The sequence below is a fragment of the Apiospora hydei genome (assembly GCF_038363865.1).
Source record: "Apiospora hydei strain CBS 114990 chromosome Unknown utg000010l_segment0_segment0, whole genome shotgun sequence".
Classification (NCBI taxonomy): Eukaryota; Fungi; Ascomycota; class Sordariomycetes; order Amphisphaeriales; family Apiosporaceae; genus Apiospora; species Apiospora hydei.
The window spans coordinates 2,280,347-2,301,535 of NW_027117369.1; the positions used below are offsets into that span (position 1 = coordinate 2,280,347).

The 21,189-nt window shown below is 51.1% G+C and overlaps 9 protein-coding genes across 9 annotated transcripts; 6 read left to right on the top strand and 3 right to left on the bottom strand.

Annotated features, from left to right (window-relative positions):
• Positions 1-1,857: 1,857 nt before the first annotated feature.
• PG997_014931 lies at positions 1,858-3,125 on the bottom strand (the record flags this gene model as incomplete). Its single annotated transcript, XM_066819245.1, has 2 exons — positions 1,858-2,436; positions 2,529-3,125. The coding sequence occupies 2 exons, from the start codon at positions 3,123-3,125 to the stop codon at positions 1,858-1,860; spliced, it is 1,176 nt and encodes a 391-aa protein (XP_066661433.1).
• Positions 3,126-4,144: 1,019 nt separating this feature from the next.
• Positions 4,145-6,253, top strand: PG997_014932 (uncharacterized protein; the record flags this gene model as incomplete). The annotated part of the gene is made up of 4 exons (XM_066819246.1): positions 4,145-4,588; positions 4,672-4,967; positions 5,071-5,427; positions 5,905-6,253. Coding segments are annotated over 4 exons (1,446 nt in total), but the record flags the coding sequence as incomplete, so codon positions are not given.
• A 957-nt stretch (positions 6,254-7,210) lies between these two features.
• On the top strand, positions 7,211-7,811 carry PG997_014933 (uncharacterized protein; the record flags this gene model as incomplete). The annotated part of the gene is made up of 2 exons (XM_066819247.1): positions 7,211-7,217; positions 7,318-7,811. 2 exons carry the CDS (start codon positions 7,211-7,213, stop codon positions 7,809-7,811), a joined length of 501 nt encoding a protein of 166 aa, XP_066661435.1.
• A 916-nt stretch (positions 7,812-8,727) lies between these two features.
• PG997_014934 (uncharacterized protein) lies at positions 8,728-10,515 on the bottom strand (the record flags this gene model as incomplete). Its single annotated transcript, XM_066819248.1, has 1 exon — positions 8,728-10,515. One exon carries the CDS (start codon positions 10,513-10,515, stop codon positions 8,728-8,730), a length of 1,788 nt encoding a protein of 595 aa, XP_066661436.1.
• Positions 10,516-11,705: 1,190 nt separating this feature from the next.
• PG997_014935 (uncharacterized protein) lies at positions 11,706-13,052 on the top strand (the record flags this gene model as incomplete). Its single annotated transcript, XM_066819249.1, has 1 exon — positions 11,706-13,052. The coding sequence occupies one exon, from the start codon at positions 11,706-11,708 to the stop codon at positions 13,050-13,052; it is 1,347 nt and encodes a 448-aa protein (XP_066661437.1).
• Positions 13,053-15,769: 2,717 nt separating this feature from the next.
• On the top strand, positions 15,770-16,555 carry PG997_014936 (polysaccharide lyase; the record flags this gene model as incomplete). Its single annotated transcript, XM_066819250.1, has 1 exon — positions 15,770-16,555. The coding sequence occupies one exon, from the start codon at positions 15,770-15,772 to the stop codon at positions 16,553-16,555; it is 786 nt and encodes a 261-aa protein (XP_066661438.1).
• An 803-nt stretch (positions 16,556-17,358) lies between these two features.
• On the top strand, positions 17,359-17,784 carry PG997_014937 (uncharacterized protein; the record flags this gene model as incomplete). Its single annotated transcript, XM_066819251.1, has 1 exon — positions 17,359-17,784. One exon carries the CDS (start codon positions 17,359-17,361, stop codon positions 17,782-17,784), a length of 426 nt encoding a protein of 141 aa, XP_066661439.1.
• An 82-nt stretch (positions 17,785-17,866) lies between these two features.
• PG997_014938 (uncharacterized protein) lies at positions 17,867-18,793 on the top strand (the record flags this gene model as incomplete). The annotated part of the gene is made up of 1 exon (XM_066819252.1): positions 17,867-18,793. The coding sequence occupies one exon, from the start codon at positions 17,867-17,869 to the stop codon at positions 18,791-18,793; it is 927 nt and encodes a 308-aa protein (XP_066661440.1).
• A 626-nt stretch (positions 18,794-19,419) lies between these two features.
• On the bottom strand, positions 19,420-20,823 carry PG997_014939 (uncharacterized protein; the record flags this gene model as incomplete). Its single annotated transcript, XM_066819253.1, has 1 exon — positions 19,420-20,823. The coding sequence occupies one exon, from the start codon at positions 20,821-20,823 to the stop codon at positions 19,420-19,422; it is 1,404 nt and encodes a 467-aa protein (XP_066661441.1).
• Between the last annotated feature and the right edge of the window lie 366 nt (positions 20,824-21,189).

Below are 21,189 nucleotides of genomic sequence, written 5' to 3' on the forward strand. Positions count from 1 at the left end.
AACGCCCGATAAAAATAAAAATAGGGGTTCGTCGAAGCGGAGGGCGACCGGTGGAAGGCGCTATAGTATTTGCGGCGAGACAGGTTATAATGCGCGAATATACGAAAAAAATATAAAATTAAGCGAGGAATCGGATAGCGAGTAATTTTAATTAATTTTAAGCGTTATAATTAAATTAATTAATATAAAAAGGTCGAAAAATAGAAAAAATGCGTCGCTAAGTGATATGCGTCGCGTAGTAGTAAACTACGTTATACTTTTCGTTATTTAGTTTATTATATTTAAAATTAGCGTCGGAAAGCTTTTTTAATAAGTAAAAACCTTCTTTTTAATATAAATAAAGTACTTAATCGTTTATTACGAGTTAAATAACGTTTAAAAGTCGTAAATATTAATCGTCCCCGAATATAACGAGTTAAATATAAGCGTTTAAAAACGTATATTTAACTTATTAATTACCTCGTTAATATTATAAGGTATTAAACCGGATACGTTAAATTTAAATTTAATATTAATTTTTATATAAATAACGAAATATATAACTTTAAACGTAATAAAAAGCTCGAGCTTTATAATATAATTTATTAAAGCCTTAATAAATAGCTCGATTTCTTTCGAATACGCGCGCTTTAAAAGCGAATAAAATATTATATTTAATAATTAAAAAAAATAAAAAAAATAAAGAAGTATACTAAGCGTAATAATACCGTTATTTTTATAATATACCTCGAATTCGGTTAAAATATAACTCTCGTGGCCGTCGAGGATTAAAAAACGATATAAACCCTTCGTTCGTAATATAATATACTTATCGAAATACTTAATTTAATCTAAGCTTATTTTATTATTTATTCAATTATTTAAAATCGGTTTAATTACTTAATTACCCGGTAAGTCGTATTTAATAGCTTAGTTCGCTAAGTAATATTAGCCCTAAACGATTAAAAATAGCGGGATACATTAGCTTTATAAATTAATACATTTAATCGCCGTCGACTATTCCCGATTATTAAGCTGGACCGATTTCGCCTTCCTACGCCGATCGGCACGTATTACGATAAAGATTAACCCGATTATATTTATTATAAAACTAGTCTCGTTAAAATTTTATATATCTTCGTTTAAAATACCGTATTTAGCCTTAATATTCACGATTAGCTTAAACTAACCGGAAATAATACTTATATTTTTATAAAAATTTTTAATAATCGTATCGACGGTTTATTCGGGTTTTAAAATCCGGGTTCCGATTAATAAAACGGTTAACCTAGTGCTTACCGACGCGGTCGCCGCCGCGCAACGCAGTAAAGTAATTAGCTATATCTCTTATAATATTAAAATTAAAAAGCATCCCTCGGGTATTTAAATCGATTATATAATTATAAAACACCTCCTTTTTAATTAAATTTAATTTATATTATAAATTTCGGGTATCGCGTCGTAAAGTTTCGTATAAAACGTTATACGTAACGGCAGCGTACTTTTAACTTAAACGGTTTAAAGGGTTTCGCGTTACTTAAATTACTAAAATAATTCGCTTTTTTTAAAATAATTTAAACATTATAATTATAAAGTTATTACGTATTAAAGTTTAATAAAATAGGTCGAGTAAAAAAGTGGGCGACTCAGTGATATGGGCGACTCGGTGGTAAACCACGTTACACTAAAAATTTAACTTAAAATAGATACAGTTTAACCTCATGCCTAGGAGGAGATCGGCTCAGTCTGGGCTTAGTATTGCGACAGCGAAGCTTTTGAAAGTGAACTAATAGTGAGTCCAATAATCTATAAAGCGTAAAGGAATCCGACAAGCCTGGATCCTGGATTCAGACTTCCACTGCACATATAGTCAAAATCCTACTTCCGGAGATCAGCCTGTACAACTGTGAGCTCCGGGACGGGACCATTGCCAGGTTTCAGGAGCTCAGGGGCGGCCTTGCTTCCAAAGACGAACTCGCAGAACGCAGCCAGAACGCTCTTGACCACCGTGTCCATTCTCTGCCCAGAGACACTACCCGCGACTTGCTCAGCCGCATCCTTCGGGAGCTTCAGTGCGTCAACGATGAACGGGTAGTCCGTGAACGAAGAGTGCACAGTCCCCGCCACCGACATTTCGACGCGTGCCCCACGGAGCTTCTCGTAGAGGGCCGCCCACGTCGGATCCTGGGCACTGTGGTCCTGTCGGCCGAGGAGCAGAAAGGGGCGGTCCAGGCCAGTCTCGAGCACGGGGTTGAAGAACCGGCCGTCCAAGTCTACGCCGCCCAGGATGCGAGGGTCTGACAGCATGGCCGTCGCCGCCGTGGCTCCACCGAGCGAGTGGCCGTACATGACGATGCGGTCAAAGTCGATGGCGGTCTTGTGTTGGTCGTAGGCGCGACGGAAGACGGCGGCGTCTTTGAGCTGGTCGATGACGAACGAGACATCGGCAGATCGCACCTATGGAGATTGACAGGTATTAGCATTTGGTTCTGGCATATAAGGTCCGTGTTGGGGTGTTTATGAAATTTCAAAAGCAAATAAGTACTCACCTTGATCACCTGTTCGAGAGCGGCGTCGTCGTCTGTTGATATGTTTGCGTTTCTCACGAAAGATCCGTCGGGAAACTCGACTATAGATGCGTCGTAGGGGTGATCGATAGTAACCACGGCATAACCCTCGCTCGCCATGGACCGGGCCATGATGCCGTACAGTAGCCGAGACTGGCCGAACCCGGGCGAGAAGATGACCAAAGGGATCTTTTTAGATTGGATGTTGGAATTGCTGCGGTCTCTGGTATTGCTGCATCGTCGACCGGCCAAAACATAGGTGGTATTGACCTCGAAGGAGGCGAAGGTGCTGTTGGGCAATCCAACCGATGTTGCGAGCAGGCCATAGTCCGCTGCCACGAGTGGAGTCATGTACGGTACGGTGCGGATTTCAGATCGGACCGCCGTCGAGTTGATGGGTAGGAAGAGGGAAGTCATGACTCTTCGCGGGTGCGGGCTGCTGCTAGGGGCATAGGGGTCGGGTCGGCCTTTGTCAGTCAGACTTTCGATTACCATGGATACTGGGTGAGGGCCGCTGGGACCTGGGAGTACCAGAGCTCTCGCAAGAGAGATGAACGACAAGATGAGACAGAACTGCATGGTGAGGAAGTGCTATGGGATGTGTTTGGGTGATAGGTAGGAAGTTGGTTCTCTTCTCTGGTTGAATGACAACCAAATAGGCCATCCTATTTTCTTCTTATATAGAGAGGCCATGCTGTGATATTCTATATACCGGATATATCGAGATGGAGCAACCATCCAGAGACAGTCATCGACTTGCCCCTTTCTAGTAATGACTGGGCGAGCATATCTCAGTTGAGCCAATCACGTTGCTTCAAACGCCGCTTGCCCGTTTCTGGTAACGATTGGGCGAGTATCCACCTTTGTGCAGCAGCCGCCGTAACCTTGTCTTGGTTTCCGTCTAACCTAAGACGTGCCAGCAGTCGCAGAACGCCAAGGTGCTGCTGAACTTCTGTCGCGCATCACTGTGTGCACTAATTGTAGCTGATCGTCGGCAGTGCGCCAGCCAGGGACGGCAAGCCGCGAAGATGCGAGAGCACAGCCCTGTTTATCTCGCCCGATTGATACCCAATGCAGTCTAGCATGGCGGCAGAGCTCAGCTGCTAGAGACTCAGCTGCCCCACTAGGAGGGCAAGAGGGGTCATTACAGCGCATCCGCCTTGCGATTAGCGGCCGACAACGAGCGTATTTGGCCGGGCCAGCTTCCATACCACGCCAAACTTCCTCAACCACTGCGTACGAGTGTCCCGTGTCTGTACCCAGCGACCTTTTGACAGGCAGCAACGAAGACTTGCACCCCTTCCTGCAGTTCATAATCGTCGCCAGGCTTCTTGCGCTTGGGCGATTGGGACGCTTTAGCGACTCGGCCGAGTATGGCGCCTGGACCCTTTGACTCCCGCGTCAAGCGTTCTCGCTGTACGGCTTGCTCCGCTAGTCACTTGAAGGTACGGAATCGTTCTTGCGCACTGAATGTCCAAGATATAGATTGCGTATAAGAGCTAACACAGGCCAAGTGTAATAACGGGCAACCGTGCAGCCATTGCCAGAGACGGGGTACCCCTTGCGTGTACGTGCCTGTGGCTCGGAACACGATCAAGCTCGACCAAGGGAAGCACAAGACCCAGGCGAGCTTTCCAAACAAGCCCAACGGCACCGTAGTCCGTCGTGGCCAGTGCAGTAGCGTGCAGCCACAGCTCAGCGCCTCGCTCTCTCGCGACCCAACGGCTTGTTACTTCTACTACTTTGAGATATTTGTGCAGCGGAACATATTCACTCCCAACGTGGCCTTGTATAATCGCGACATCCAAAGGCTGCTGGGAACAGGATCGGGACAATTCCTACACCATGCTGTTCTTGCATTAGGGGCACTCCAATCGTCCCGGATTGGCGCGGAGAGTCGTGCGAACCGCAAGGAGTATGAATATGCAGCGTTAGAGGCTTACTCAACATCTCTCACTGCCCTGCGGGATACAATGGCAAATTGCCCATCGCCACCCCGCCTAATGGTGTTTTGGACTACACTGTTTCTTGGGATATTTGAGGTGAGTCCTTGCATCCGGCTTCGTCTCTGAGCGAACCCCTTTCTCAGCTCTCCGCGTCGGTGGCAACTGCTAACACATGCCAGCTTATGCAGGGTAAAACCGGTGACGGCTGGCTCATGCACATGGTTCACGGCACTGCCAGTGCTCTCCAGGCAGCTGGGCCGCTGGCATGCCAGTCCGGTCTAGGATTAGCATTCTTCCACCAGGCCCGGATCTTCGAAGCCTCTAGAGCGCTGTTACTCGGAGAGCGCAGTTTCTTGTCAAATCCCGAGTGGGACCGCTTCACGAGAAATCTTTCCCGTGTTGATGGGCTGGTTCAAAGATCCCGTCTGGATGATATCCTGAACGTCATCGTTCAGTGCTCCAAACTTCGAGCGCAGTACGTGTTTCGGTCTATCATTTGTTGTATTAAGTTGTGGCCTGCCAGGCTTTAGGGTATCGATACATACCTCTTTGTTGGGTGTATACTAACACATGGATAGGGTAGTGCAGATGCTGGCCAGGGTGGACCCATCGCATGTGAGCCAAGTGCCAAACCATGCTCCCAGTATTGCCAACGAAGGCTTTCGCCTCCGCCAAATGTTGGAGGCATGGAGGACCGAGAATCCAGCGCCCCAAGCTCAAGCCTTGACTATACCATACACATCTTCAGTATTCGGCAGTTCGCTTGAGGATCTGATTTCCAACATTTTTCTTGTTGCTATCAGCATCTATCTATCCGGGATCTTTGACTATGAGATCATTCACTGGCAACGATGGGGTATTTTGGTGCCAACCATTACCGAAATGGAAGTCCAAGAGCATCTTGGTGACCTCCTATCTCTCACAATTGTCGCGCTGTATGAAACCAATTTGTCGCCATTGTTGTTGCTGTTCCCCCTGCGGATAGCCGGGGCACGGTGTTGCGAAACGTGGCAGATGGACTGTGTGCAGCTCTTGTTAACACATGTATCACGAGACTTTACTGTCGCAGACATTTTTCGGGCTGAGCTGGATAGTATATGGCGACAGAAGACACAAGAAGGAAGTGTCTTTTGATGAAGACATGGCGATAAACCTTCCAGAGGTATTATACGTTTCTTACAATATGTAAGCGCTATAATCCTAGTGGCCGTCGAATAGCCGTCGTATAAAGAGCTAATATCATACCTTTATAATACCAGCCCTATACTGAACAACGGCCATGTCATAGTCTACAGATCAAGATGGACAAAATTAAAAAACGAATTCACAGCAAGAGGCCAATAGACGTCAGATTACTCATTTGCAAGTATAACATTTTATGTAGTGTAATAATCCCTTGATCAAGTCCTAAGATCCTCGATTTCTGGCTATAAGAGGAAAGAAACCGCAGATATGCCGAGTTGCAATGCTACCAAACACCAGGATCGGCCTTGCACTTACCATCCAATGAAGGCCTCCATGCTTGTGGCCGCTCTGCTGCCAGGTACACTTGCCGACTTCTACATCTACTACCAACGGTACTCCAGCAAAACCAATGGCGCCCTGGAGACACTAGTCATCTTCGACGGCCCACCGGACTCTAAGGGTATGAGACACGCGCTCGTGTTCAATTGGCGCCACGACGCACGGCATCCGCTGCAAGGTCTCGCTTTCGGGCTGCACCAACGGCGACTACGACTGCGCCGATTCGAGTCTTGCTAATTACAGAGGATTCCAAACCTAATATTGTACGTCTGGCCAGTGGCCATACTGCTTCTGCGATCATAGCAGGACTTCAAGTTGCCGACGCTTCAGCTATAGGATGAGATGTGGATTGGCGGACAGAAACCGAGAGAGCCGTTCTGTCGTTGATGATACCAAGGACGAGATGGTTTACAGTACCCCGCAGAGGATCTGTCAATTTGCTAGTATTAACCTCCTCGTATCTGTAAGAACACGACTCGCCATAGGGGATACGGTGTGCTGTGGCTGGTCATGCGCAGATGTGGCGTTGTTGATGGCAAAAACGTAAAACCCAAAAACATCCAATGAACGGACATGCATAAATAGTCAGGTCAGAAATATCTGGCCCATCTGAATACGAAGGTTCTGTCACCTGTTATGCTGTCGGAGAAGCTGCAGCCCTGAGAGCTACCTCTGCAGGGGGACCAAACGTGTGTCAGCCCGATATCCGTATGACCAAGAGGAATTGGCATGCCGAAAACGCAACGTACTAGTTCTCTGCCGCCACGGGACTTACTGCTCAAGGGAACTGTCAAACGCGGTGGCACACCCAGTAGGCTCCCCCGCTGTCTGTGCCCCTGGCGGTGGTGAAACTAGCTTGTTTCGCCGCCGTGTTGGCCCAGGGAACTGCCGCGCCGCTCCTGCATAGACTTCCGACAAAGCTTAATTGGACGACCGGCTTCTCCATTCCAGAACACAACTGCCCTCCGGCGTGTTCGTGTCTGTTGTCAAACTACTGCGCTGTGTATTCGTATTCCGAAGAATGGCCAAGAGAATGCGCCATGCGCCCAAGAATAGACGGGCACCAGCCCCTATAAGTTCTCCATGTCCTGCCTGATCCAAAGGCTAGAGTTCCACAGCACTGAACACACCATCTACTTTCCCACACGCACACAGAACCAACCAAACAACGTCGACTATCCAGACAACATCAAAATGGGTTGTGAGTCTTCTCCTCTGTCTTCTCCATGGGGCTACTGCACCCCCACATCGTCTCCATAGACGGAGGGAACCTATCGGGCCAAGCACTAACTTCTGTCAAGTCTTCGAAGGATCTTTCAAGATGACCAAGGTCTCCCCCGCCATCAAGGGCCTATCCCGCGAGGCGGCGATCGCGAAGCTGCAAGACAAGGACTTCTTCATCACGTGCGACCCCCACCTCGTGTCCTACGACGCCAACCCCGACCCGGCCTGGGGCTCGTACGACGTGCCCAAGGACCTCAAGCCGCTGGCGCAGCGCGTCCAGTCCTACACCGTCAAGGACAAGTACGAGAACCCCATCATGGGCTCCGACATCGTGAGCACCTACGAGTTCATCGACACCGCCGACGGCTTTTTCGTCCGCGTCCGCAGCCCCATGGGCACCACCATGGAGAGCACCTTCAGCGTCCGCGATAAGGGGAACGGGGACCTCGAGGTCGTCCAGGAGTGCGACTGCAAGTGCAACAAGGCGCTGTCGAGCATTGTCAAGAAGGATGTGGACAAGAACTACATCATCATTCACGAGAACCTGGCGCAGCGAATCGGTGGGAACTAAGGTCAGGAGGCCTTGATTCAAGTCTAGACGTGGGCAATGAAAGTCAGATTGATGTCTTTATAATGGAGCTGGTAGTACTCTATTAATGAGACATTCGGAGTGGCTGCTACAGACGGGTCTATCATCATGTGCTGGGTACGCTGTCGTAGATACAGGACGGTGTCGTCGCTCCATAATGACGTCTGTAACAATCCTCAGAAGATTTCTATTCAAGCATCAGGTCAAGACCACCGTGGCCCATGTCGCGTTACTTCCACATGGACATGAACTGTGCACTAGGCGCCCCAGAACTTGTACGGTGTCGAGGTAGCACGGAAGGGGAGCCCGGGCGGACACGAACAACTCAAGCTGACCTCGTTTCATGAGTCTGCATTCTGATCATTGTAGCACGCCGCCAACCTAGCCCGCCAGATTCGTGACGCGGTATGGGACAAGCTCCCGGATCTATCTCAGTATTCACCGTTTGATGATGCTGCCTTGAGTCGAATTCATGAACACTATCACCGGCACTCAGGACAATGCTATACAACCCGGATGGAGTTATGTTCGTACGAAGGGTGTCCTTACATCTACATTACATACTCGCCGGTTTTGCACGCAAAGCCGCCGAGCTGAGTGGCATGTCACTGCACGAATTCGGTGTGACGGAGATACTAGCCAGAGAGGATACCTTTCATGTGCTCATTGGTCATCAAATTCAACTTATTCCCAAGTAGCGTGAGCGACAGCAGTAAAGTAGTTTCCAGGTTGAATATTGGTCACTGCTGGTAATCTTACTTTCCACATGACCTGACCAGCTCAAGTAAACAACAAAGCAATCGAAAAATCGATTTAGGCCTGCAAATTGATTTTATAACCCCATGTATCCTCCTCGTAATTTCTCCCTATCAACCGATAGCATCATCATGAGCAAAGATCACATTATCGCAAATGTCCGTAGATATTGATCACCCTTGGCAATGTCATCGATGTCCCAGGTCCACGCTTCAACACAGAAGATTCCAGCACGTTCCCAGACGGTTGTATCTGGACGTAGCTCCAGAATCACGACATATGAGGTTTTGAGGTGGCTCCCGATGTAGAGGCATTGCCATTTTGAGCCATTCTTTAACACCTGAAAGATTTCAGCATTGGATCGGCCATCTCTAGACCATGACAAAGATGCTGGATATTTGTTCATGGTCCAAGTTTGGTTGTTTATAGCGGTTGGATGATACGCGAAATGTCTAAATGGTATCACGGGTCCTGTTATGTGCAAGACCGTGTACCTGCTCTCTGGACAGAGTTCTGAAAACTCCACCGCTGGACCACCAGCCTGGTCTCCAAACCGAAGTCCTCGGATACCGATGAAGAAACACAGTTTCCTGCCGTCGTCGAATTCGTACTCTACTGGGCCGTGCCATCCAATCCAAGTCCAAGAGGGAAACATGGACCGACGCCGCGGTCTTTCCAAACTGGCTGCATGACTCCATGCCAACGCATAAACGAAACAACAAATTCCACGGGGAGAAAGATCTGGGTAGGCGATTCCCCAAACATGACCGAAAGTATGTCTTTCCTTTGAGAACCGCGCGAGGACGCCCCTAAATGCATTGAGGGAGTCCTCATCATATCCTAGACGCCTGGCGCTATAATCCTCTACATTGGAGAGGTATCTGCAGAAGAAATTGTACAGGGATAACCTCCCACGGACAATTTTGCCAAACTTTTGTTTTCGATTCCTGCTAAACATCCCTGAGCGGAGAAATTCGTATGTCTTTGACTTATTCTTGGTGTGTAGTATGTCAAGAGGCATGTAGAAACTTTCGAAACAATTCATAGTGTTGCACTCGAAGTACATCTGGTCATCAGTGAAAACAAGGCGACGGCGACTCAGAAGTGCTTCCTGAAACGTCCAGCCTCGAGTTGACCAGTGGGAGGAGGCGATCGAATGTTGAGGATCTTTAAGGGCCTGGATCACAGTCACGCCCTCGGCGCGGATAATCAACTGACGCCGACGGGCTGTGCCACTGACCCCCGGGAGGCCGTGTGTTTCGTCGATACCAGCAGCACTGATGATGGTGAGGGCCGAGTTCTGATATATGGCGTCCATATGTTGGATCTGATCGTGCTTCGTAGCTGGATCGTTCTGATCAATGCAGAACTTGTCAACCCACAAATACCGATATCCAAGCGCCTTGGTAACCTCGATAGAGTCGCGGATGACGGCAGACAACTTTTCTGGTAGCCATTTTCTTCCGCCCTCTTCTCGAATTGATCCGCAGGCGCCTCCCGATTTCTCCCAAACGTAGCTAAGCGCAACATAGGCCAAACCTGGTCCACCGCTTTTGATCGAGAATGTTGTGCAGTCGATAACTTGGAGGCCATGGACGGACTCGAGTTCTGTTTCACAAAGCAGTCTGTGGTGTTTTGCGCAATAACCAAGCCACGATTTTGCTGTGTCGGGATCGAATTGTTGGGGTATTATCTGCGGTGAGAAAAGCGTTGGGCGATCGATGTCTCGCAGCAGAACTGGACCGCCGTTGGCCCTGAATCCATTTCCACCGAAATTCCCGGGGTCCAGCAAAAGACACATAACCTCCGTTTCTGCTCTAAGCCTCGAAGGATTCTCCAGACCCGTCTGACCGATGTATGCTGCCGCAGTCACGTGGAATTTTGTCTCTTGATCCCCTATACTTTCGCTTTGGGTTGCATGCTTCGGCATTGGGATCAAAGCGGCAAACATCCGACATAAGGGACAAGTAGTCTCGTTTGAAGTTCGAGGCCGATATTCACTTTTGCGAAAGTAATATGGCTTTGTGTGAGCCTCCTGCAGGATACCTGGCAAATCGAGCTCCAGGCATTCGTCACATAGGACCTCTGCGAAAGAAGAACCGTTCGTGATCTCTTCAGTAACGATTGCATCTTGCGCGCCTTGTTTGATACGCTTCAAATAACGTGCGGGAGGTTCGGCTCCGAGTCCATTTCTCTCTTCCTCTAAGGGAACGCCCGAGAAAGTACGTTTCCCTGCATATTGTATTTCTTGACCATCGCTGCAAGACCCGGCATTTGGATGACAGGTACTAAATCTCGAGGAGACTACCGGTTTATCAAAGGCAGGCGTCATGTGAGCATTGAAAAGGGTTGCAGGCCCTGGAAACCGACGGGCAAAGTTTGGTTTACTAGGTAGACAATTGGTGTAGCAAGAGCCAAGACGATATTGAAAGTATGTAAAGATGGCTTAGGAGAGGTCATTTTAATACACGATCCGACCACAAGGCATCTGAGACACGGGAAAATGTCTAAGACACCGGGGGGCTGCGATGTGGCTCAGCGCAGATGGTCTGCCGCATTTACGATACCTTGACATTGGAAGCTTGGGCGGAGGTGACTATCTCCCATTAGGTGGAATTCGGGGCGCACTTCTTTGGGCACACCAATCATTGATGCATCTTGGCATTCTGGCTTGCGAGCGTTCATCTTTTTGCCACCCCTGTCGTAGACTGGTCTGGCAATTAGGTAGCATGCCAAGGCGGCAATGAAGACCCAGCACGGCAGGTGGCTAGGCTCCTTCCCGATCCATGCGTTACTGACCGAAATCTCCAAGCATAAAAAGCTTATCACATATGTAGGGTAACATATACCGACATTTCCTTCCCTCTCATCAAGACCTTATCAGCTGCATTCAATATCGCAGCTGCCAAACAGGCGTGGATGCCGAAATTTGGGCCCCCGAGCTGCCAGTTATGACTCGAGAGGTAGCATCACCAAGACAAACAATTGCTGCTTGGCAAGCTTGGCCAATCATGCATGACAATATCAATTAAAAGGGCAAATCCCTTCAATTTTACCCTTTTGCTCTTCTTCTCTTCCCCAGGCTACACCAGGACATCGCTGTAGCTGCCCATCTGCACCATGAAGTTCTGCTCTCTCGCGGCACTCGTTGGCCTATTGGCCCTGAGCACCACCTCGTCTGCTTGCCTCTTGCCCGAGGAGCGCGAGAATGACGGCCACATCAGGGCCATCCGCGGTCGCCAATCCCGTAACAATGGGACGCCCATTGGCACCGGCGACAGGTTCAACCGAGGCACTGTCGCACCTCGTGGCCTTGGGTCGCAGGGCTCCAGCACCAGCTTCAGTACCATCCTCAACGTCAACGAGATCGCCAGTGGCTTAAAGGGACTCGCCAGTACTTATGGCATTGAGACCTTCACCACGCCCTACAAGACATACCAGGGTGCGTCTATCCAAGGCGCCATCGTCGGCGGAAGCGGAGGCCGGTGCAAGGACGCCTACCGCGTCTTCCTAAACGGCAACATCCACGCCCGCGAGCGCGGCTCCGCGGACAACGTCCTCTTCTTCATCTCCGACCTGCTCTACGCGAACAAGACTAACGCGGGCCTAACCTACGGATCCAAGACCTACACCGCCGGCCAGGTCAAGACGGCCCTCTCGGCGGGCATCGTCTTCATCCCGCTCAGCAACCCAGACGGCGTGGCGTACGACCAAAGCAGCAACAGCTGCTGGCGCAAGAACCGAAACCCGGCGTCGGGCACGGGCTCCGCGAGCGGCATCGACCTGAACCGCAACTTCGACTTCCTGTGGGACTTCACCAAGAAGTTCGCCTCGAGCGTGCGGTCGAGCGTCGCGTCGACCAACCCGTCGTCCGAGACGTACCACGGCACCAGCGCCTTCAGCGAGCCCGAGACCCGGGGCATCAAGTGGGTGCTAGACACCTATACGAAGGTGCGCTGGTTCGTCGACCTGCACTCGTACGCCGGCGACGTTCTCTACAGCTGGGGCAGCGACGAGAACCAGAGCAAGTACCCTAGTATGAACTTCCGCAACTCCTCGTTCGATTCGGTTCGAGGAATCCTCAGCGACACCCCCGGCACCCGCGGCGGCTACGGCGAGTACATCCCCGCCGAGGAGCTCACGACGCAGACCACGGCTGCCAGCCGCATGGTGTCGGGCCTCACGGGCGGCGGCGGGTCCCAATACACGGCCATCCAGAGCTCGGACCTGTACCCCACCAGCGGCGCCAGCGACGACTGGGCGTATTCGCGCCACTTTGCCGACCCGAGCCTCAACCTGGTCCATAGTTACACGATCGAGTTCGGGTTCGGCAATAATGCGGCCAGTTGCCCGTTCTATCCTACCGTAGCTCAGTACAATGCGAATATGAGGTCGGTGGGGGCGGGATTCATGGAGCTGCTGCTCGCGGCGGTGGAGTTGGGTCTTGGTGACAAGACTACATGCTAGATGGGCGGCATGGTGTAACTTGCTATTTCGATTATAATATATCCATATCATTATGTGCTCTCTGAACACCTCGATGTCCCAGTGATAAGTGATACCATGTTGAATAGGTGGCCCACAAGCTTAGAGGCAAGGTGCCTGCTGATAGCAATAAGAGCTTTACTCTTTGATCATCGAGCATTTTTGTATCAGAGCAACCCAAGCTGGTAGGATAGCAGTCTGGAGGTCGGTCTGATTCCCATAAATTGGTGGCACCCTTCCCACCCATACCACATGCGCCGTAATCGGCACGACCTTTGGATGCGGGACTAGGTGCCTTTACTCGTAAATATGTTTAGTTGAGATGTAAGCTCCGCCGTTCGTGAAGGCATCTAAGCAACAGTTCATGCAGCAGCTCATGCAGCAGGCAACGCTGGATCAATTCAGTGGAGCAATCTCCCCCCTATATATTAAAACAAGTGGAGATTTTCCCATCGAACAGAAACAGCACCGTGGTCAAATTGGAAACACTTGAGACTTTGAGATAATATGCTAACATTCAAACTTCATAGGGGTCAGCAGTTCGAACCTGCCAGAGGCCAGGCCTGTTAAAGACTGACTGTGACTGGTGGCGGGGCGATTCGATACTATAAGGAATAACAGGGCCAGTATATGTGGTGTGACGATGGGGAAACATGTGGCGCGGATTGTGCGTTCCCCAAGATCGGCTCATCACAAGATAGACTGGCCGAGAAGATCCAAGAGGAACCAGACGAGTTCGAAGTAAGTACAAACCCCCTCCTTCTCCCATCCCCTCCCCCAGTTGACCATGGTGCTGTTCCTGTTCATACCAATCTCACATCCGTATCCACGTTCTGGACATGTTCTCTATCTCTCTTTTTTTCTTCTTCTTCTCTCTTTTTTCTTCTTCTTCATAGTCGTTATTGGAACTGGCAGTCGGAAAGAAGGCTGTTACAGACGAGAGTACCGACAGCAGATTGCTCTCTTATTGCACGCAGCGCTGTTATTACTGCGCTTGACTTGTGGCCCAAGAAGTCGGCGACGAGTTCATTAGTTTGGTAGATTGAGATGGGACCCCATATCTTGCATATGAGAACCTCACTCCGGTTTCTTGTCACCACTTACCTGAATCTTGCAGGAATGAACCATGTAGCGTAGGTGGATATGTGAAATACAATCAGTGGAATATGGAGCTGTTCCAGTGAGGCTTTACTTTCCTAGAAGCGAAGCTTATGCTCCGACAATGACAGCGTAGGTGGCAGGTTGAGGCCCGCAAACCACCCACCCACGTTTAGTAGCATCCTGCCATTAATAGAGGGTTACGCGAGGCAGCAGTGAGGTTGCACCGGCAGGATACTTGGGGTAGGTATAGGTAGGTAGGTACCGAATCAGGTACTCATCTTGGAGCTTGAGCTGATTGCTGGTGAACAATCAACAACCAGTGACAGGGCAGCAGGTCAATTGAGCACCTACCGTGGCTCATATAGCTCAATGAGCTTAGATTCTTCCAATTAATAGCTACAGCACCGTGGTCAATTTGGAAAAGTTCGAAACTTGAATTTCACCTGCTAACCAACCACTCAACAGGAGCTTCGAGTTCGAAAACTGCGGCGTTAGGCTACGTCCCACGACAGGAGATGCCAGTGGCCTCCGGGCCTATGGCATAAGACCCCGCCGACAGACGACACCCGGGTCCTGGCACAAGTCGACAGAAAGGTCCAGGCCCCGGCAACCGACGACGAAAGACCCTGGCCTTCGGGCCTCGACACCGAGCGACAAATGGTGGTGGTGGTGGTGGTGGTGATGGTGTGGTGTGGTGCAGTGAGGAGTGATCCAAAGTTTGAGTAAGTAACCTCTCTCTCCCTTCCCTTTCCAATTGACCATGATGTTGCTCCGTTCTTTTTTTTTACTCTTTTCTCCGTCTCTCTTTTTTACATGCCGGTTTTCCTCTCTGTGTTGCTGCTGGCTCTCATCTGTGTCTTTTCCTCCGTCTTTCCCTTTTGTTTTCTCATTTTGTAAACATGTTTTCTCATTTTTCCACCCAGAGTCAAGATGGGACGTCTTCAACCTCAAAACAGCCGTGACACGGAGATTAGGAGACTTTTCTGCATGTTGACAATCCCAGCCAATATTTCTGGGCCAGCCTCTTGGACTACATCACATAAATATCTACATCTTACCAGTGGTTAGTCAGGGTGGTGGCGGTGAGCGTCCAATAGTAGCGCAGCCACAGTGGTGATACTCAGTAAGCTTACAATCACTGTGTGCCTGATGTTATTAGTGACAAGCAGGGGCGCTTACTCAGATACTTAGCTGGGATGCCATGGTACTGTCAGCTAGTACGAGAAGAAGCAAATCACGTTAATGAAACGATCACAGCTGAGCCCGGGGCCACCAATTAGCAGCGAAGCAACCCACACTTCGTGCCTACCTCAGTGCTGACAATATATGCATGCTCTGAGTAAGCACTTTACATCCTGTCGCCCTCGTCGTGAAGACATGCCCTGAATTCTGCTTTGGGGGCCAAGGAGGATGACAGGGTGTAGCCCAGACAAGTGCAGGGCGGCTATGCTGACTCCCATCAAGCTGCCCTATATAATAAAGGGTTATCTGGGCCATCGGCTCATCTCATCTCTTGCACACATCATCAGATTGGTTCTCCGCAATCGAGTTTTTGAACAGAACCACACCTCTCATCCTTCTTCCTCGAAACTGCCAAGATGGCCGGTAAACTCATCAAGTCCCTCCTTGCTTTCGCACTCGCCCTGGGTAGTACCAATGCAACCCAAAGCTTCGGTAACCGGGGCACAACAGCCGGCTGGGACACCTTCAACCACGAGAACAAGGGCACCGTGCAGGAAGTGACCAACGTCGTGTACCCGGACCTCACGAACCAGGGCACGTCCCTCAAGATGACGCAGGTCTACGACCCGAACTGGAACGGCCGGTACCACTCCGAGGCCGTCAAGTACAACGTGTACAAGAAGGGCGACACGGGCTTCTACGGGTTCGCGTTCCGGCTGCAGGAGAACTGGGAGTTCACGCCCAAGCTGTCCTTCAACCTGGCCCAGTTCATCGCCGACTTCACGAGCCTGGGCTGCTCCGAGACCTACATGCCGAGCACCATGGTCTGGCTCGAGGGCGACCAGCTGCAGGCCCGCGTCAAGCACGGCGACGTCTGCCCGCAGAGCGCGCAGCAGACCACGCCGTTCCGGAACCTCGCCACCGTCACGCCGGGGGTCTGGCACCGCGTCGAGATCCAGGCGAGCTGGCGCAGCGATGGCTCGGGCTACTTCAAGCTCTGGTTCGATGGGAACAAGGTCAGCGAGACGTTCGATATCCCCACCACCGTCACCGATGGCCGCGCGTTCCAGTTCCGTGTCGGGCTCTACGCTAATGGGTGGCACGACAAGGGGTACTCGGGCAACCAGGCGACGCGACAGGTCTGGTACGATCAGATTGGTGTTGGCACGGTGTTTGCTGATGCTGCGGCGGATCAGTGGTAGGGAAAGAGAGAATGGTGGCCTCGGGGGCCATGCTGCGTTGTCAGTGTCACGCCATGCTAAAGCGACATTTTCGATGCAAACTTCACACAGTCTTTATAGGTCTAGGAATTGTTTGTATATGTCTACATATTACATCGACATGGACGGTCATATTTAGGGAATAGGTAGTCAATAATTTTCTTATTTGCTTCATATGCACCAACTTTGGCTCATCAGAAACAACTATTATGGAGGCCTATGTTACACAAGTTTGGATGCTGGTCCGATGTGTGTAAGTGATCATGCGCCGTTTCCGACGCGCTGCATTAGTGCTTCTTGACTAAATAGGACGAGGCTAGCCAACAGGCTGGAGTAGCATCTGCGAGAGGTTCATCCCGAACATGGGAGCGCTGGCAGGGTATTGGCGACAGCTTGTAGGCAATCACTTGCCTTCAAGGGAGCCAGCTAGGAAAAAGGAATGCTGACTGTAAGGTGTCCAAGAGAAAGACAAGCAGTATTTTGGGCGTAAGGTACCGGGGCTCTTCTTTCTGTTTCTTTGCTTCCAAAAGTACGGCGTGGACGCGATGTTCGCGGTCGGTCTCAGCCTCTGTAGGCGAGCTGAAGCACTGTCATGTCACACAACGATGTCGGCCAAGTCAAGCCACCCCCTCACTTTTGATGGCCTACATGTATTTCAAAACCCCAACCCGGACCGCATTGTTCTTTCATCTGTTTCTTTCGCTCGCACCTGTACCCCCTCAAAGCCGCATTACCCTTCCTCCCGTTCAGTACCAAGTACCATATCTTCCTTACAGTCGCTCACCATGGACGGTTTCCCTATCATGCCCACCGAGATTGATCGTCACATCAAGATTCGACGCGGCGACAAGCTGCCTTCGCGGGATTACGGCCTCATCCGCCGGGCAGCGCAGCGCGTCGTCGCTTTCCGCATAGGCGAGCCGGAGTCCGCGAATAGCGAGGCATTGCAAGACTACCTCCGGGAGATCTACCAGTTCTCCCGACACGCATGGTCGTTGTCTCATTACTGGCCAGTCTGGTTCACGCCGGATATACAAATGATACCTGTTGAGGATATGCCACCTATCCGCGATTCCGACGAGGATTTCAAGCAAACTCTACTTGCTGCTGCAGCTGCTACCAATGACCTGGCTCTTGTAAGGGAGCTGCTCCCCACGATGCAGGGTCGTCCGGATCTGGTCTATCAGACCCGTGAGAGTCGACACGCGTGAGTCCATTCTAAACGCTACTACAAAAGCAGGTGGCTATGACACCGAAGCTGACTGAGAATATAGCCCTGTTCTCGGCTATCCGATGTACATCGCGGCCTTCCAAGGTCACGTAGAAGTCCTGCGCACGCTGTTGGAAATCGAGTCTAATCCCGAACGTCTCTCTTGGCTACATGAAGAATGTGTATCATTTGCGCGCGAAGGTAATCAGGAGGGCCCCCTCGACGTCTGCCTACAATCCACATGCTACGAGAAGTATCCGATCGGCGTAGTCAGCAGCCTTGCGGAGGCAACAAGCATACCGATATTTGACCGAATTTATCGACTTTGCAAGGACTGTATAAGTGTTGATCCACAGCAGGATACAGCCCAAGCGCAGACTGAATTTCTGACAGCTACGTTCCGCCGGGCCGCTGCCGCCGGCAATCTGGTCATGATGAAACACCTTGTCCGGCTTGGGGCCTCTCCTACACATGTTGATCAAAGGGGTGATGGCAATGTGAAATACCAGGCACTCATCAGCGGCGTCGCAGCTAAAGGGCACGCAGACGTTCTTGCCTACCTGCTCGAGAACGGGGCAGAGATTACTTCGCGGGCACTCGAGGCCGCCTGCCAGCATGGTAATCCCGATACTGTAAGGGTTCTCCTGGTACATGGCGCTCGGGATACTTGGATGCCCGGCAATGCGCTGCTCGAGGCCGTCAAGGGAGAGAACGAGACGGCTTTACGGCTGCTGCTGGGGGCAGGCACTATCGTATATGAGGATCAGAGGCGCCGGGCGCTAGATGCCGCGCAACAGTTGGGTTTGAGTTCGATGGCCAAGATCCTAGAGGAGTATGGACAACGTGCTCGCATTAGTCCCATACCTCGTACGACTGGGACATCATCCCCGCCGATCAGGGCGCCTTCTGCGACACGGGACACGAGCAGCGATGCCCGCTGTGCTCTCATTCCGCCGGCACGGAGTGCTGTCACCTCGAGCAGAAGAACCTTGTCGGCGCCCCCGGCCTGAAATTGCGCGGCGAGCATGTGCAGATGCTGAGATTGGGAAGGAGGTCAGCCCCACCGATGCCTGAAGGGCTTAGGAGGAAGTCCAGGGGTACAATCATCTTTTCATACTACTGCTTTTCAGGGATAGAAACACCTGCTTAGTGACCACTTTCTCTTGTGTGTGTGTAGCACCGTACAATCATTATCTTCTGCCAGACTCGTTCCTTTCAGATTAATAGCATTACTCCATCTGTTACCCCCTTCAATGTAATGGTGAATGTTTGATATGGTTGACCTCTTTGAGAAGATGGCACTTACCGAATACACCTTGCTTTGCCTCGAGAGTGTTAAAGTTTCAACATGGACCAGGATATGGGGTCCCGAGGATCGTGCGGCTGTTATCAAGGGGTGTTGTTAATCTGGCGAAGGAGCGCAGAGCTCTGAAGGACTTCAGCTGAGTGTGGTCGCCAAACACAGGCATTGGTAAAACCTCTTGCCATCACAAACCTCATCTATTTGTCTTTCGGTACCTGGGAGTTAGCCCTGTAGAAGGCGGCGTCCCGAGTAGCGTCGTGTGTATTCGGCCCTGTGCCATGGAAAATGTGAGACAAAATGTTTATCTGGGATCAGAGAACAGTCGCAACAAGCTTACCAGATGCCCAACAGCTTTTGGTGAAACCTCTGTTCGAATTTCATCTTCCCAGATTTTCTCTCGGTCGAAGACGTGACCTCCAAAAGACCCTCGAAATCCCGTTCCATCATGCGGCAGGCCACGGCCCAACTTTCCTCGTCCCCTGAATCCCGTACCTTATGCCGCTCACGACTGGTCTGTAGTACCTGCTGCAGAACCGGGATGGTCTCTGCGTCTTTCATCCCAAATGCATCTCGCGCATTGCAGTAGTAAGTGAAGAAGCTATCATCTGTACCTGTCCCACCATGCGTTGGACTTGTCAGTATCGTAGCAAGTCGCTCCGAAAGTAGTTCATCAAGCCCCGTTGCAAGCGCTTGGTAGAAAGCGAAGTCGACACTTTTCCCGTAGTCGGGCTGTATCATCGAGCTGCTGCGTTCTTTGAGCAAGCCCAGCAACCCATAAAGCTTGTCCCTCGGGTCGGAGCAGTTGAGTCTTCCGAATTTCCCCATGATTTGATGGAGCAGATCCGGCATATGCGACTGGTATGTCACCGTGATGGAATGCGGCCTTCGCAGGGCCCGGGTCATCTCTTCGAGGGTTCCGACCTCAGTCCCCTGCGCAAGCGGGTCGAGCCGTGACCCCGTCACTTCGCGTAGACGGTGAGTTATGACCATCTCCGCCGGGCTGATTGATTGTGACAGCTGGTGGCTCACCGACGTAGGCCGTCCCCGGAAGTCGTGCTTGGTCCTGGTACCAGTGGCATCCCGGGACGAGGACGAACGGAGTAGAGACAGGGGAAAGGTGAAGGGGCCGCACCAGATAAGCATACTTGTCGCGAGTAGCACCTCCTGTATGATCCAGATACGGCTCCAATACGGGTGATAGCTCAGATATCGCAGCCCCGCCCACTGTCCGGCGGACCAGTACCTGCAGTTTTTACCCCTGTCCAAGCTCAGACTGCGTACGTTCTCGAACTGTTCGGAGTCCAATGCGCCCAGCCAGGCCACCACCATGTTTGCATTGCGATAGATGCGAGCCATCTGGGTCACTTGAAAGCACCGCTCCTCGCCATCGAGCTGGTTGATGCAGATAGCATCGATGAAGTACGGGCCAAACTCGCCCCTTGCAACTGCGACACGGAGGAAGTCGTAGAGGTTTTGGCGGACGCAGAAGGGTTGTCCGTCTACCGTTATCATGTGGACATCTTCCGGGCCGGTCGCGTGGCCCCAAACGTAGGAGAGCGCTCGATATCGTATCCGGGTGAGGTCTGACAGCTTTACGGTCAGCAAGCGACAGGCGAAGGATCCTTTCGGACCACCATCCCGGATGATGCGGAGCAGCCTGACATCGCGTGTGATATTGATCTTGGGATACGTGAAGGCGTTTTCTCGATTGAGGTTTTTGTCGAGTTCTGGAGTCATGACTTCTGCATCGCGATGTCGCTAGTCATGGTAAAGAGTTGGACTTCAAACATGCATGTAGGCAGTTGCCCCAGCTTGGAGGATGCTCCGCGGGGGCTGTGCCGTGATGTTGAGAGGCATTTGGGCGAGCATGTATCGCTTGCAAGCTCAATTCCATTACGCCAATCACAAGATGTACCGGGCTTGCTGCCTCTCAAGCTACGTGGATGAGCCCGAAACGGGTCTTACTGCATGCCAGAAGGGCTGTGTCTTGCGTCGTCATTTGGTCGGTTAGCATTTCCATCGAACGGCCAAGACATGTTTCCTAGGACACCCGCCAAGGTCTAGTGAACAAGAATATGCAACATTTTGAGCCTGTTCATCCCT